This window comes from Primulina tabacum, chromosome 15, assembly GCF_025594145.1.
Source record: "Primulina tabacum isolate GXHZ01 chromosome 15, ASM2559414v2, whole genome shotgun sequence".
Classification (NCBI taxonomy): domain Eukaryota; kingdom Viridiplantae; phylum Streptophyta; class Magnoliopsida; order Lamiales; family Gesneriaceae; genus Primulina; species Primulina tabacum.
The window spans coordinates 11,503,582-11,519,540 of record NC_134564.1 but is presented as its reverse complement, the minus strand read 5'-3'; the positions used below and the strand labels follow the sequence as shown (position 1 = coordinate 11,519,540).

General features: G+C 40.5%; 1 protein-coding gene across 1 annotated transcript; it reads right to left on the bottom strand.

The window, feature by feature from the left end:
• Window positions 1-336: 336 nt before the first annotated feature.
• LOC142525873 (uncharacterized) lies at window positions 337-2,025 on the bottom strand. Its single transcript, XM_075630159.1, has 2 exons — window positions 1,475-2,025; window positions 337-970 (listed from the first exon to the last, which is right to left on the bottom strand). Exons 1-2 carry the CDS (start codon window positions 2,023-2,025, stop codon window positions 337-339), a joined length of 1,185 nt encoding a protein of 394 aa, XP_075486274.1.
• Between the last annotated feature and the right edge of the window lie 13,934 nt (window positions 2,026-15,959).

Here is a 15,959-nt window from a genome sequence, read left to right as displayed (position 1 = left end):
AAAACAGGACCGATCGAGCATGCAACCTTCCGATACAAGGCAAGAAGGAAGCTAATAGATTGGAGGAAGAAAGTTTGCTAAGCTGCTGCACTATTCTCCGACCATCGGTGGCGCTACGCGACTGAAACAGAACCAAGAGAGGAGCGACGAGTTGCAAAGCTGGGGGAAAAGCTTTCTGGAATTGAGCGATTCTGATTTCTCAAATGGGTTGGGGTTATTATAATAAAAATTGGAAATGGGCTGGGCTTATTTTAAGTATTGGGCCTCACATTCTCCCCTACTAATTAAAGATTTCGTCCTCGAAATCTAACAAACACAACACTGATATCCACAACATTACATCTGATAATACATAGGAAATTCAGAATACATCGCGTAATTCATTACATTCTCAAACAAATGAGGCCATTCTTGTCGCATCTTTGCCTCTAATTCCCATGTAGATTCTTCTCTTCCATGTCTACTCCATTGTACCAAAACCAATGGAATCGTCTTGCTCCTGAGCTGTCTTTCCTTACGGTCCAAAATTTGCACTGGATGTTCAACATAGCTAAGGGAACTGTCCAACTCCACATCCTCGACATTCAAGATATGAGACGGATCTGGCTCATACTTCCGCAACATAGATACATGAAACACATTATGTATCAAAGACAAACTCTGCGGCAAATCTAAACGATACGCCAATGTGCCAATCCTTTCAACAATCATATACGGACCAATATAACGCGGAGCTAACTTCCCTTTATGTCCGAATCTCATGGTACCCCGGAATGGTGATACTTTCAAGAAAACATAATCGCCCACTTGGAACTCTAAAGGTCTACGCCTTTTATTAGCATAACTGGCTTGACGATCTTGGGCTGCTTTCATCCTTTTCCTGATCAATTCAACTCTATCTTTCATCTCTTGAATAAATTCTGGTCTTGACATCTGTCTTTCTCCTACATCTTCCCAACATATCGGCGATCTGCACTTTCTTCCATACAAAGCTTCAAATGGTGCCATACCGATTGTTGCCTGAAAACTATTATTGTAAGAGAATTCAACCAAAGACAATGATTCTTGCCAACCACCTTTGAAATCCATCACTACTGCTCGTAACATATCCTCTAGAGTTTGGATGGTTCTTTCTGACTGACCATATGTCTGCGGGTGATAGGCGGTGCTCATAGTCAACTTTGAACCCAAAGCTGATTGCAAACTCCCCCAAAACTTCGAAGCATATCTTGGATCACGATCAGATACTATGGTTACTGGCACACCATGCAATCTCACTATATGATCAATGTACAGCTTCGCCATTTTCATGTAAGTACAAGTACGATCATAGGGAATAAAATGAGCTGATTTAGACAATCTATCGACAATCACCCAAATCGCATCACAACCCCGGTTAGAACGAGGTAAATGAGTCACAAAATCCATAGCAATGTGCTCCCAGTTCCACTGCGGTACTTCAAGACTATGTAACATTCCACCAGGTCTCATTCTCTCGGCTTTAACTTGTTGACACGTTAAGCATTTAGCCACAAAATGAGAAATATCTTTCTTCATACCTTCCCACCAATAATGAGCTCTCAAGGTATGATACATCTTTCGAATTCCTGGGTGAATACTGTGTCGACTACAATGTGCTTCCCTTAGTATGGCTTCTTTCAGATCTATCAAATTAGGAACCACAAGTCTACCATTAAAGCGCAAACTGCCATCTGAAGCAACACTAAACTTTTCTGTCTGACCTGTTCGAGACAATTCTTTCAATCTATGAATATGCAGATCGGTCTTATGTGCTGCTTTGATTCTGGACAAAATCTGTGGCTCAACTTGAATAGATGACACTATGAAGTAGTCTCCACTGATCTGATAAGTCCATCCTGAAGTTCCCAAGTGCTCGTGAACTTTAGAGATAGTCAAAGATGTCAGCATAGCATTATGAACTTTCCTGCTGAGAGCATCTGCAACAAGATTCATTCGCCCTGGTTGATACTGAATCTCACAATCAAAGTCTTTAAGTAACTCCATCCATCGACGTTGTCTCATGTTCAAGTCAGGCTGTGAGAAAGGATATTTAAGGCTCTTGTGATCCGAATAAATCACAAACTGCTCAGCGTACAGATAATGATGCCATAACTTCAATGCAAACACAATGGCAGCCAACTCTAAGTCATGAACTGTGGATATCGGGTTTCATGCGGCTTCAACTGACGAGAAGCATATGCAATCACTCGCCCATTTTGCATTAGAACACATCCAAGTCCATTTAGAGATGCATCTGAACAAATAACATATCCACCTGAGCCTGATGGCAAAGCTAGCACTGGAGCTGTTGTCAACTTTTCCTTCAAAGTCTGAAAACTTGACTCACATTCATCAGTCCACACAAAACGTCGATCTTTTTGCGTTAATTGAGTCATAGGCCTTGCTATAATAGAAAATCCTTCAATGAAACGCCTATAGTATCCTGCCAATCCCAAGAAACTGCGAATATCGGATATATTCGTCTGTGTTGGCCAATTGATAACAGCTTCCACTTTACTAGGTTCCAATGATACTCCTTGAGCTGATATAACATGACCCAGAAATACAACTCTGTCCAGCCAGAATTCACATTTAGAAAATTTTGCATACAATTGCGCTGCTCTGAGTGTCTGGAGGACCAACCTTAAATGTTCTCGATGCTCCTTCTTTTTTTTTGAATAAATCAGAATGTCATCTATGAAGACAATAACAAATCTGTCTAAAAATTCTCGAAAAACACGATTCATCAAATCCATAAAAAACCGCAGGAGCATTAGTCAATCCAAAAGGCATAACTAGAAATTCATAATGCCCATAACGTGTTCGAAATGCTGTCATCGGAACATCTTTCTCTCGAACTCTAAGCTGATGGTAGCCAGAACAGAGATCGATCTTTGAATACACTGATGTACCTTGCAACTGATCAAACAAGTCATCGATACGCGGCAGAGGATACTTATTCTTCACAGTATCTTTGTTCAACTGCCTGTAATCAATGCACATTCTCATCGTTCCGTCTTTCTTCTTGACAAACAATACCGGAGCTCCCCAAGGTGACATACTTGGTCTAATATAGCCTTTTTCTAGTAAGTCGTGATTGTTCTTTGAGCTCTTTCAATTCCGCTGGAGCCAAACGGTATGGTGCCCTCGAAATAGGATTTGTCCCGGACACCAACTTCAATGCTAAAATAAATTTCCCTCTGGGGTGAAAATCCAGGAATTTCATCGGGAAATACATCAGGGAATTCCTTGACAATAGGAATATCAGAAACTTCAAATCTTTTTCCCTCTGTCGCATCAACTGCATAGATCATGAATCCTTCATTTCTTGTCGACAAGATTCTAAACATCTCCATTGCTGACACTAATGGAATACGTGATTGCGAATCACTACCGTAAAAATTCCATTTACTGCCATAATACGGTCTGAATCTGACAACTCCATGGAAACAATCGACGGTAGCTCGATAATTAGACAGAGTATCCATTCCCAGAATACAGTCGAAGTCAGACATATCCAGCTTGATGAGATTAGTTATCATAATATTATCATCGAATCTAATAACACAATTCAGAATTATCTCATGAGACATCAAACATACACCAGCAGGTGTAGAGACTGACACAGTATCTATCAACGGAATAGCAGCAATCTCATGCTCATCAACAAATACAACAGATACAAATGAATGAGATGCTCCTGTGTCTATCAGTATACGAGCGGGATGATCAAAAATAAGACAGATACCTGCGATAACTCCACCTGGTGCATCTTGAACTTGATCCTGGGTTAAAGCATGAACTCGAGCCTGCTGTGGCCCTGGGAAACGCTGCTGTGCAGAACCTCTAGGCTGAGGATAGCTAGACTGCTGAAAAGACTGAGTCGGAACAAAAGGCCTAGTTGCTTGTCCTCTAAAATCCTGACCAAACTGAGGTTGCTGAAATTGTTGTCTCACTGCATTCGGACATACTCTAGCATAATGTCCAACTTGCCCACAAATATTACAAGATCCGTGAACTCCCGTACACTGAGTGCTGAAATGTTTACCACCACAACGATCACAAAATACTCCACCTGGGGACCCAACTGAACTTCCACGCTGACTGCCAGAACTAGAAGAACTACTACGAGTCTGTTTCTTGAACTGTTTTCCTTTGGCTTTAAAATTTTGATGCTTTGGTTGTTGATAAGACTGCGTAGGCTGGTACGGCAGTAAAGGATGGTATAATGGTGCGCCCACTGGCATCGACACATTACCTCTGAAACTCTGAGGAAAACCTGGTTGAACTGACTGTGGTTCTGCCAAAAGTAAACTCGCCTCCACATTCTTGGCTTTCTCAACGGCATCGGCATAATTAACAGGTGCTCCAGCGACTACTTAAGTACAAATGGTTCAATTCAATCCTTGCATAAAATGCGATAGCTTGTTCCGATCATAGCTAGCAACATGAGGAACATAGGCAAGAAGCGCTGAAAATTTAGAGGCATACTGCACTACAGTCATATTACCTTGAGTCAATCTATTGAATTCAGCTTCCTTGGCCGAATAGTACGAAGGCGGTGAATACTCTCGAGCAAACTGAGCGCAAAATACATCCCAAGTAACTCTTTAACCTGATTCTTTCAAAGCTTCCTCAGTAGTTTCCCACCATAACTGGGCTCGGTCTTTTAATTGACAAATAGCCAACTTAAGCTGCAAGTCAGGAGTGTACTCCAACATATTGAACAAACGCTTCATACTTTTTAACCATGCTATAGCATTCTCACCATCTTCATTCCCAAAGAATCGAGGAGGACGCATGTTCTGAAATCGGGATATCACTAGTTCCATTTCACCCATTCCTCTAGTCAACTGATCCACTTCATGCTCAACGTTAGCATTTCGTGCTACACCACAAGGACGACGACCTCGTCTTCCCCAATCAGTCTCGTTAAGTCCTCTAACATTAGGAGCTTCAGATTCCTGAACAACTTCCTTTCCTTTTCTGCCCTTACGACCAGGTGCCATCTACAAGACACAAGTATTTAATCCACAGGCAGAAACAAAATAATCGGTTGATTACAAGAGCATAAACTTAAACTAATAGGAAATTCTAAATTAAATGACAACTTAATCAACTATACGCTCTAGTCATGCTGATACAATTAAGTCAAAACATAGAAACAAGTAAGAGCAAATAATCGAACACATGCACAATCATTTTATTTGTGCCTAAACTCGAGTGTCCTAGACTCTAATTCGAGCGTATCCCAGTTACGCTCTGATACCAAATTGTCAGGGCCCGTGCTCTTAATTGATATTTAATTACCACAAAACAAGGATTAAATGGTGTAAACAGCGAAAACGAGTTTAAAACGTTCATTAGGGCCTACAGAAATTTCGGCATGACCTCCCCGTAAGTAGGACATCCCAAAAATTTCGAAACACAACAATAACAATATACGCTCTAAAATAACATCAGTTTCACAATCAACCACACCAACATCCTACAGCCGCACTGGCCAGGACTAGACACGACATACCACAAATAAAATCCAAACAACATTAAAACATAACCATACAGCTACCCAGGGCATCTCCCTGGCAAAGGTATCAAACCAGCATAATATATATATAAATATCTAGGAACTCTGACACCAACCGACTGACTACTGGGTACCACTCGCTGACGCTCCACAAGACGCGTCAAAACCCCTGGAATGACCTGCTATGTCATCAAAAACAACCACAACATCAAAAGAAAACAGGGGTCGGACCCCAGTATGACAAACCAGTAAAATCATGACGTAAATAAAGGACATGTAATAATATCAAGTAAATGCAATGCTATGCGATGCATAAATGGTAACAATGGAATAACGGATACCAAATGTAGTCCAAACGAATAGCATCATCAACAGTAACAGTGGCCACCCGTGCCAGGAATGCAGCATCAAATCGCCGCTCGTCCATGCACGTAGCATCGGGAATGCGAGTAGCTAAGTCGCTCGTCCCTAGCTGTCATCTGGGAATGTGGCTAATCCTAACCCACTCGTCCCTCTGATGACTCAATAAATCTCAACAGAATCAACATAAATAGCCGTAAAAGGAGTCAAGGCTCAATATGTTATGCCAATACAATTTATGCATGAATGCAACAAAATAAACATTCAATGCACATAATAGCAAACAACATTCACCGAATATTCTTACACGCCAATATAAGCGTCATAATGATATAGGTTTGAACGTACCTCAATTGCAACTTACAATACCACGGCAAATTCTTAAGGATTATCGACTGAACTCACCCAACAATAAAACCTACAATATAAATTCGCTATGCACTTCAATACAATGCATACCAAACGACTAAACCAAAATAAATCGTCTCGGTTAAAATTCGAAATCCGGGCAGCCTATATAACCTTTCAAAATCTGGAATTCAAGCTTAATACCTCAATACTCGAGGCTAGAATGGACAACGGTAATTTCGCAAAGGTGGCTCGCCGGAACAAGTTGCCGGAAATACTGTTCACGCCGGAAACCTAGCTGGAAATTAGGGAAAAGCTCAATTCTTCACTTTTATAAACAAATACACCAAGAACAACCAAAATTCGAAACCAAAAGATTACCTAAATCCGAATCGAAGCTCACGCACCGTGCTGAAAAACAGGACCGATCGAGCATGCAACCTTCCGATAGAAGGCAAGAAGGAAGCTAATAGAATGGAGGAAGAAAGTTTGCTAAGCTGCTGCACTATTCCCCGACCATCGGTGGCGCTACGCGACTGAAACAGAACCAAGAGAGGAGCGACGAGTTGCAAAGCTGGGGGAAAAGCTTTCTGGAATTGAGCGATTCTGATTTCTCAAATGGGTTGGGGTTATTATAATAAAAATGGGAAATGGGCTGGGCTTATTTTAAATATTGGGCCTCACAACTACAGACTCTTTTTGTAATGCCCGAGAATTGTAGGTTGATAAAATGAAATTATGAAAGTGTGACATTGAGGAGAACCGCCCCCGCGCCCTATCTTTTACCGCACTCGCGGTGTGGTGGCAGAAAGTTAAGAGTTTGATTTCGAGAGGACACCGCACCCGCGCCTCTGGTTCTACCGCACCTGCGGTGGGGAGGCAGTAGGGTAGGATATTGGTACAGTAAGGTCACCGCACCTGCGATCCAAGAAGCAGCGCACCCGCGGTCGATTATTCTGAATTTCTGATTGTGGTGCCGTGAGCTGAGCGCACCCGCGGTGTGCAAAGGTGGCGCACCCGCGGTGCGACGTGTTTGATGAAAATTTAACCATGCGTCACTTGCCATGCAATTTAATGAGTTGTCCTTCATTCTTCATTCCTCAACAGAAAGAACCGAGGAGAAGCTTCAGACAATTCCTTCAAGTGCATTCTAGCTTAGAATTTGAATTGTGCAAGATTTATCTATCCAAATTTCAATCCAAGCATAGATTCTTGCTGCTCTCATCAAGTGCTATCAAAAGATGTAAGTATTGTTAGATTTCAGCACGATTTAGATTTCAGATGTTAGGGAAATTATGATATCATGGTTATGATGTGTTATTATGTTTATGGTGAATGTATATTCACAATCGGATCGAAGAAATGATATAGTATGTGAATATTGTGAATTTCAGCATGTCTTGAGTTGGGTATATGCAGATTTCAGTATGATAGATTGTGTTCTTGAGAATTAGGAGTTATTGTGATGATATGGTATTGACTATTCATGGTTGAGAGTTGATTATTGTTGATCGGTATTGCAAGTTTATGCCGTTAAGCCGTCGAATTGTATCGAGATTGATTATTGATTTGTATATGTGTTGATTTGAGTTCGAGATTGATAGAATACATCTTAAATGTACCATTTCAGAGTTGATACTGACAGATTTGGCATCGAGACTTCGATTACGACAAAGACTGTGCAACGAAAGGTATAATTCATGTGAATTCGGGAAGATACAACTCGAATTAGACTTGATTTGAGTTTCCCAAAATCACATACTAGATTGTTGTTTATATCTTGTTATGTTTATGCCTTGTTTATAGATTTATATTCAAGCATTGAAGATAGGAGAGTCATTGGCAGATTTGCCAAATTTCTAGATGTTCGGTGGTATCGGCGCGTAGGAGCAGATTTACTCCGATTGTAGACATTCGATACAAACAGGACCGAAGTCTAGGAATAAGACGTACTGATGCAAACGTGGTTGATCAAGCACCAAAGAAAACATGGGATTCGTTGGTATTGCCCGAAGGACCTATAACGAGGGGACGTAGCAAGAAGTTTAAAGAAGCACTTCAAGAACTCATGATGAACTACCAAGGAGGATCTACAAATTGGATGACTAAATTAGAAGAGGTTGGGAATCATGGGAATAATATTGGAGGTCTTTGGAATGTTATTCAAGTGCAATTGCCGAAGGTCCAGCGCACCCGCGGTCCATGATAATCAAATTTAAGAAAATTTCCCGAAGCTGCACCGCACCCGCGGTCAAATCATTAGTGCACCCGCGGTCTGTTGCCGAAGCTACACCGCACCCGCGGTCAAATAAGCACCGCACCCGCGTTCTTTTGGCGCACTTCCGTGTCAAAGTTGCTAGTTATCTTATTTAAGCCTTTTCACACAACTTTTTTTATTTTTATTGTTTATATAATGTATTGTAAGGGGGATGAACGAAATCATTGAAGATTGATATCAAATTATTGGAGATTTCTCTCAATTTGCAAGGCTTGTGCTTTGTGTTTATCAAAATCAAACTTATCAAAGATTGCATCTTTGTGGCATTTGTCGATTGTTCTTCGCACGGATTGTCAAAACAAGTTCTTTTAAAGTTCGTTTGAAATTCAATTGTTTTATCGTTGATATTTGTTGCTAAGTTTTAATCGCTTAGAGGTGAATATCACAAATCGTTACTTGTTTAAAAAAATCGGGACAACATAATCGATCCTTGTTTGTTATTGAACTGAGGGTGCGATTTCGATATTCATGCTTGCTTTTCATTCGTACGAGGTTTCGTATCATTTGGTATCATAGCTTCTGGTTCTGTTTGATTCAAGTAAGTTATCATTTTCAGATCTGTTTAAAAATTCGTCAGATCTGTATTATACTTTTGTTTCTATTGTCATATCTATCAAAAACAAAAACAAAAATTCGTTCTGTTTCAGTTTTGTGTTATCTTTTGTTCTATTTTAAGATCTGCGTTATTTCTATCATCCTTTGTTATTTGATAATCCAGAATTTTCGAAAAAATAAAATAAAATTTGTTATGTGTTATTCTATCGTTCTTGTTTTTTTTTTGCAATCCAAGTGAGACAGTTGCAAGTGTTCACAAGTTGAATCTTGTTAGTTTGATAAAAAGAAAATATAAAGATTGAGCACACCTTTGAGAGAACTATCAAATTCGAGTGAAAAATATTTGAGTGCGAGTGTTATTTCTTTGGAGTGATCGTGAGAATTTTGGTGAGGAAAATCTTTTATTTCTACTAACATTTTATTGCAGGTACAAAATCTGAAATTAAAATGGAGAGGAAAGTAGGAGAGAGTTCGAACCAGGGGTTGTCTAAGGTTCAAATTGAGGCGTTATTTGGGCATTTTAGTAGAATGATGAGGGCCGAGTTGGATCCTTTATATGAGAGGTTGTGGATAGGCTTGAAGTTAGCACTAGTGAAAATAAATCTAAGCCTAAAGGTTTGGGTACAGTCGAAGAAGAAGAGGATGATTATGAATTGGAAGTAGAAGAGGAGAGTCAAAACGAGAACTGGGGTAGGAGCAGAAGAGGTAGAGGATTTGGTAGGGGAAGAAGAGAAGCCTTACGTGGTAGGTACGATGATGGGAATAAGTGTAAGGCTTGAGATTTATTAGTCTTCATTGATGTGATATTCGGAAGATATGAGTATGCATGACATGTAATGAGAGGCACTGAATGAGGATATGAAGGGTTGCATAAAGTCTAGACCACACCCGCGCTACGAACAAGACCGCACCTGCGGTTGATGGACAGAGAGTTGGAGATTATTTACAGAAGTGACACCGCACCCGCGGTTAAGAAGCACCGCACCCGCGGTGCATGGCCAGTAGGGTAGGAAATTTTATGCGAAGCAAGACCGCACCCGCGGTCCACACAAGACACCGCACCCGCGGTCGTCGAATGTTGGAAAATGAAAAGTGGTGCCGAAGCTTAAGCGCACCCGCGGTGCCCTATGCGAGAAAGCCACCCTTGATTCTTATGTTGACACATGGCATATATATATATATATCCACTTGGGCTGAGTTATTCTCCTTTTTTTCCTGAGGAGAGAACCGAGAGTTATTCCAAAAAGAGGTGAAAGGCTTCTTTCATTTTAGAATTGAGCTTGTGCAAGATTTAGCCATCTAAACTTTAATCCAAGTTGAGATTCTTGTTCCTCTTGACAAGGGCTTCAAAAGGGTATACTTTCTATATCTTTTCCGCATGTTTTGAAGTTGACATGTGGAGGAAATTCAGATATGTTTGTGATTATATGTTCTTGAGATCATAGACGTCGTAGAATCGTAAACGGATCGATTATCGGATGTCATATACAATTGTTATGAAATTCCAGCATATATGTGCATGAGATTATGCAGATTTTCAGAGTTTGAAATGGTTATGGTATTGACTATGAGTTGAGGATATATATGTTGAGATTTGAATTGATCGGTATCGAGAAACTATGCCGTTAGACCGTCGAATTGTATCAAGATTTGATATTGAACCGTACTAGTATTAGTTTGAGTTGTGATTTGATATTGTGCATCTCAACATTGTCATTTCAGATTTGGATTGACAGGTTCGATATCCCTACTTCGAGACTTCGAATTATTCTAACAACAAGAAAGGTATAATTCATGTGAATTCGGGAGATACGACTCGAATCAGACTTGGTTGGAGTTTCCCTAAATCACATACTAGATTTGTTATTTATATTTGATTATGATTATGTCTTGTTTATAGATTTATATTCAAGCATTGAGATAGGAGAGTCATTGGCAGACTTGCTAAACTAGACGTTCGGTGGTATCGATGCTTCGGATCAGATTCAATCCGATTGTAGACATTCGATACAGACGGGGCCGAATTCTAGGAATAAGACGTACAGTTACCCCGATTGGGGGGGTAGGTGACAGACAGTGACGTCTTATTCACACCGGGATCCCTATAGTTAGAGTTGTGTCGAGTCAAGACATGATTTGATTTGAATTGCATGTTTATATAGATTGGTTTCATAGACTATGGAACCCATTGTTATTGCTTGCATTCATGATTTATGATTATGTATCAGCATGCATACATGTTTTATATTGGGATTTGTTCTCACCGGAGTTTCCGGCTGTTGTTATGTCTGTATGTGTGCATTACAACAGGTGGGGCAGGATCAGGGTCGCGACAGAGATGAGAGATGGACATAGCGTGGTGATCACGGGCGTAGCGGATGAACTAGTAGTTGTACTTTTGACATGTATTGTACTTAAATACTGGTTTGTAGAATATGGACAAAACAAGACATGTATATTATGTTTGCTGTAATGAAATAAATATAGAACTATCTTTTGCTTAAGTTATAAACATGTGAGTTAATGTTAAAAGCAAAATTTTGACCCGTATATTTTAACAATGATCCGATTAATCCCGAAAAGAACTGAGTTAGAGCCCGGGTCCCCACAACAGGTGGTATCAGAGCAGTAGGTTCTGTAGACTGAGATAGAATAGAATGAGCGGGGTAGATCGAGTCTTCTTCCTTGCTTTTGATGTGCTAGCATGATTTATTGCTTTCCTTATTACATGTTGTATTGTTATCTGAATTGATTTATAGCATGTACTTGTAAAGACTGAATCAGAACCGATTCTGGATCAGAGGTAAATGATCAGAGGAGGGCTGAGACAGATTGTATAGACTGTGTACTAATCTGTTTGATAATCAGATTATTCCGCCTAGAAGAATACCACAACCAGCTGCAGGTCAAGTGCCAGAACAAGGTAGTACGTCAGGTACTCAGATGGACGTTACTGCGACACCGATGGAGACTTTGTTGAAGAGATTTCAATCATTCCATCCACCTACCTTAAAGGGCACGGAAAATGCAGTGGATTGTGAGAGCTGGCTAGACGATATAGAGATGTTGTTTGAATCTCTTGCCTATACAGATGAACGAAGAGTGAAGTTGATTGGGCATTAGTTACAAGAAGTGGCTAAGAGTTGGTGGCTTACCACGAAACGAGCATTCGAGCATAGAGGTATTGATATTACTTGGAAGGTATTCAAGGATGAATTTTATCAACGTTTCTTTCCAGTGTCGTATCGAAAAGACAAAGGAGCCGAATTTGCCAACTTGAGACAGGGGCAGTTGAACATAGAAGAGTATGTTGCCAAGTTTTCTTCCTTGCTCCGATTTGCGCCACACGTGGCAGGAAATGACGAAGCAGTCGCGGACCAGTTCATCAATGGTTTAAACCCTGATATTTTTAATTTGGTGAACACTGGACGACCCAACACCTTTTCTGATGCACTGAACAGAGCGAAAGGAGCAGAGGCTGGCTTGATTAGGCAGCGTGGAGCTTCCTATAGCGCTCAGAGTCAGAGACAGCCAAAGCCCGCCGCATAGTTTCCACCACCTCCTCCTCGATTTGATAGTGGAAGCAGTAGTAGTGGCAAGAAAGATTCGTTGAAAGCTAAAGGCAGACGGTTTAAGAAGTCAGGGAGCAGTTCGTCAAGCTCCAGTGGGTCAGGACAGAGAGGTCCTGGCCAGAGTGCAGAGTATACTGGTGTTTATTGCAGTTCTTGTGGGGGCAGGCATGCCACTGAACAGTGTCAGGGGGTCATGGGCCAATGCAATATTTGTAGACAGCATGGACACTTTGCCAGAGTTTGTCCACAGAGAGGTGCACAGCAAGCTCAGCGTATTGGGGCATCTGGTTCAGTATCTCAGCCGGAGCGGCAAGCGTCATCTGTTCATTCCTTCCAGCCGCCACCTGCACCGTCCTAGTCCCGAGCCAGAGGTAGCCAGACAGTGAGCCAACCTCCCAGACAGCAGGCTCGAGTGTTCGCACTGACAGAGGAGCAAGCCCAAGATGCACCAAACGATGTGATTGCAGGTAACTGTTTTCTTTGCGGTTATCCTGCATATGTGTTGATAGACACAGGTGCATCGCATACATTCATCTCTGAACGTTTTGCATTATTGCATTCATTACCTGTTGAGTCATTGTCGACTGTAGTATCTATTTCTTCTCCGTTAGGAAGTGGTCTTGTATCTGTGACTACAGTTAGAAATTGTATATTACAATTCGAGGGTCATGAGATTGACTTAGATTGCATTGTTCTTGGGTTGGCTAATTTTGATTGTATTGTTGGGATTGATATGCTAACCAAGTACAGAGCCACCGTAGACTGTTCCCACAAGATCGTCAAATTCAGACCTGAAATGGTAGAGGAGTGGAAATTCTATGGGAAGGGTTACAGATCTCGGATTCCCTTAGTATCTGCTTTGACTATGAGGAGATTGTTGCAACAAGTAGCAGAAGGGTTCCTTATTTATTCAGTAGATTTACTGAAGTCGAGCTTGACGTTGGCAGATTTGCCAGTGGTTTGCGAATTTTGGGATGTATTCCCAGAGGAGATTCCAAGGTTACTTTGACACCTCGACCCGTTTACAATAAAAATAGCAGCGGAATTTAAAATTTTCTTATAAAATGAAGGAAGGTTTCAAAATACATCACCATAAAATGTTTAAAAGTAAATAAATGATCATTCAAATGATATAACAAAATACAAAATATCATTCCTATGATCATGATCCAAAAATACTTGCAAAATAACATCTTCCTTCCAACTTCGTATGCATATGACTCCGGGCCACAATCAACGTCCTGGTCCGTCGCTCTTATCTGCATTACATGAAATAACTGAAATGAGTATAAAACTCAGCAAGTGGAACTCTTACATAGCAATGATACATAGTATATTCTGTAAAACATGGCTTTGAAAACATAAAATACCATCAACTCTGAAACATGTATATCGTAGCAATAGCATAACAATGAGATGATATTTCTCTTTACTATGGTGGATTGATATCAATAGTAACTTTGTCTGTGGTGCTCTTATCCCATCGATATAAATCGACAACTCTGAGGGATATAAGCCTATGGTCGTTGATCAACTAATTGCATGCAATCTCTGACTATGTATCTATCAATCCATAAAACATTTAAATTCTTTCTTTGGGACATTTTATCAAACACCTTGAATACTATATCTTTGTATTCCCTTTCAATATAATTGAGACATACAATGCCTCCAATAGATATAACAAATGAATCAATACATAACTATGAAGCAAATGAAGGGAATAACACATTACAACCTTTGAAACACAATACATATAACATCATGTGAGCACAAGGGATGAATTTCCACTTACAAACCACAAGAACACCTTGAATCTAACTCCTTGGTTGAAATCCTACAACAATAACCCGTATATAACACCATCATCAACTCTATAATCAAGAACCCATGCCAAATAATCCATAAAACCAACATAAACAACAAACCCATATCATCTCTCTTCCAAAACCAAGAAATAACAACACCAAAAGCTTACCTTAGCTTCCTAGCACCAAGAAGAACTTCGATCTTAACTCAAATCACCAACTAAAAGCTTGAATCGAAGATAGGAAGTGAAAGAAATAAGGAACCCTAGCCTTCCCAAGGAGAGAAATCCGAAAATGAGAGGTGAGAAATGAGAGAAATGGAGCAACACTTAAAATTTTCGAAAACACGCTTTTTAAAAATCGCTGGCCGCTCGGGCGGACATCTTTTTCCGCCCGAGCGCAGAACTCTCGGCCAGAAATCCAAATTTTCGAAGTAGGCTCGCCCGGGCGGACATTTATTCCCGCTCGGGCGCGCACTCTGCGCACTGCCACTCCAAAGATTGCTTCTAAAACGCCTCTTCCCTTCATATTTTGGAAAAGTGGTAAACTACAAAGTTGTAGCTCTATGTCTTATCTTAAATTCCTCAAAATTTCAGATCAATTGGACGTCTGAGTAAAAAGTTATGCCCATTCTCCCAACATATGTCACTGGAGGAACGTCGAAACACACGAAACATTTCGGGGCACTTTTGGCTTACCTTCCACAATGATTTGAACAAAAATCAAAATAAGAAAGTTACACCTCTATGTCTTATCTTTCTAATGGAAAAGGCCTCACCTCATTTGGATCAATATACAATTTATCATGAATTTAATCGTAACACCGCTACAAAAGCACTACACATCATCTATAACCAACCATACTATAAATCATAAATCGAAACTCTTAACATCCAAACTATACCTAAACTTGACCAAGTAGTCAATAAACTTATGAAAACTTAAACCGTACCGTATACCAGGCTTGGCTATTACAGTTACCTCCAGTACGAGAGGTTGATTTCAGTATAGATCTTATGCCAGGCACTGTTCCTATATCTCGAGCCCCGTATAGGATGGCGCCGATAGAATTGAAAGAATTGAAAGCACAACTAGAAGATCTTCTAGCCAAGGAATATACCAGACCCAGTGTATCTCCTTGGGGTGCTCCAGTGCTATTCGTGCGCAAGAAAGACGGTTCAATGAGATTGTGTATCGACTACCGGCAACTGAACAAGGCGACGGTAAAGAACAAATATCCATTGCCTCGTATCGCTGATTTATTTGATCAGTTGCAGGGATCCTCTGTTTATTCCAAGATCGATTTGAGATCTGGATATCACCAGCTGAGGGTTAGAGATGTTGATATACCGAAGACAGCATTCTTAACCAGGTATGGACATTATGAGTTTGTTGTCATGCCTTTTGGTTTAACGAATGCTCCAGCGGTGTTTATGGGGTTGATGAACCGTGTCTTTCAGAGGTATTTAGATGAGTTTGTGATTGTTTTT

Coding starts and splice junctions, on each gene's coding strand:
- LOC142525873 (XM_075630159.1), bottom strand. CDS start 2,025: ATGGAGTTACTTAAAGACTTTGATTGTGAGATTCAGTATCAACCAGGG. Junction 971..1,474: donor AGAATGAGACCTGGTGGAAT/GTTACATAGTCT, acceptor AAGAAAGTGCAG/ATCGCCGATATGTTGGGAAG.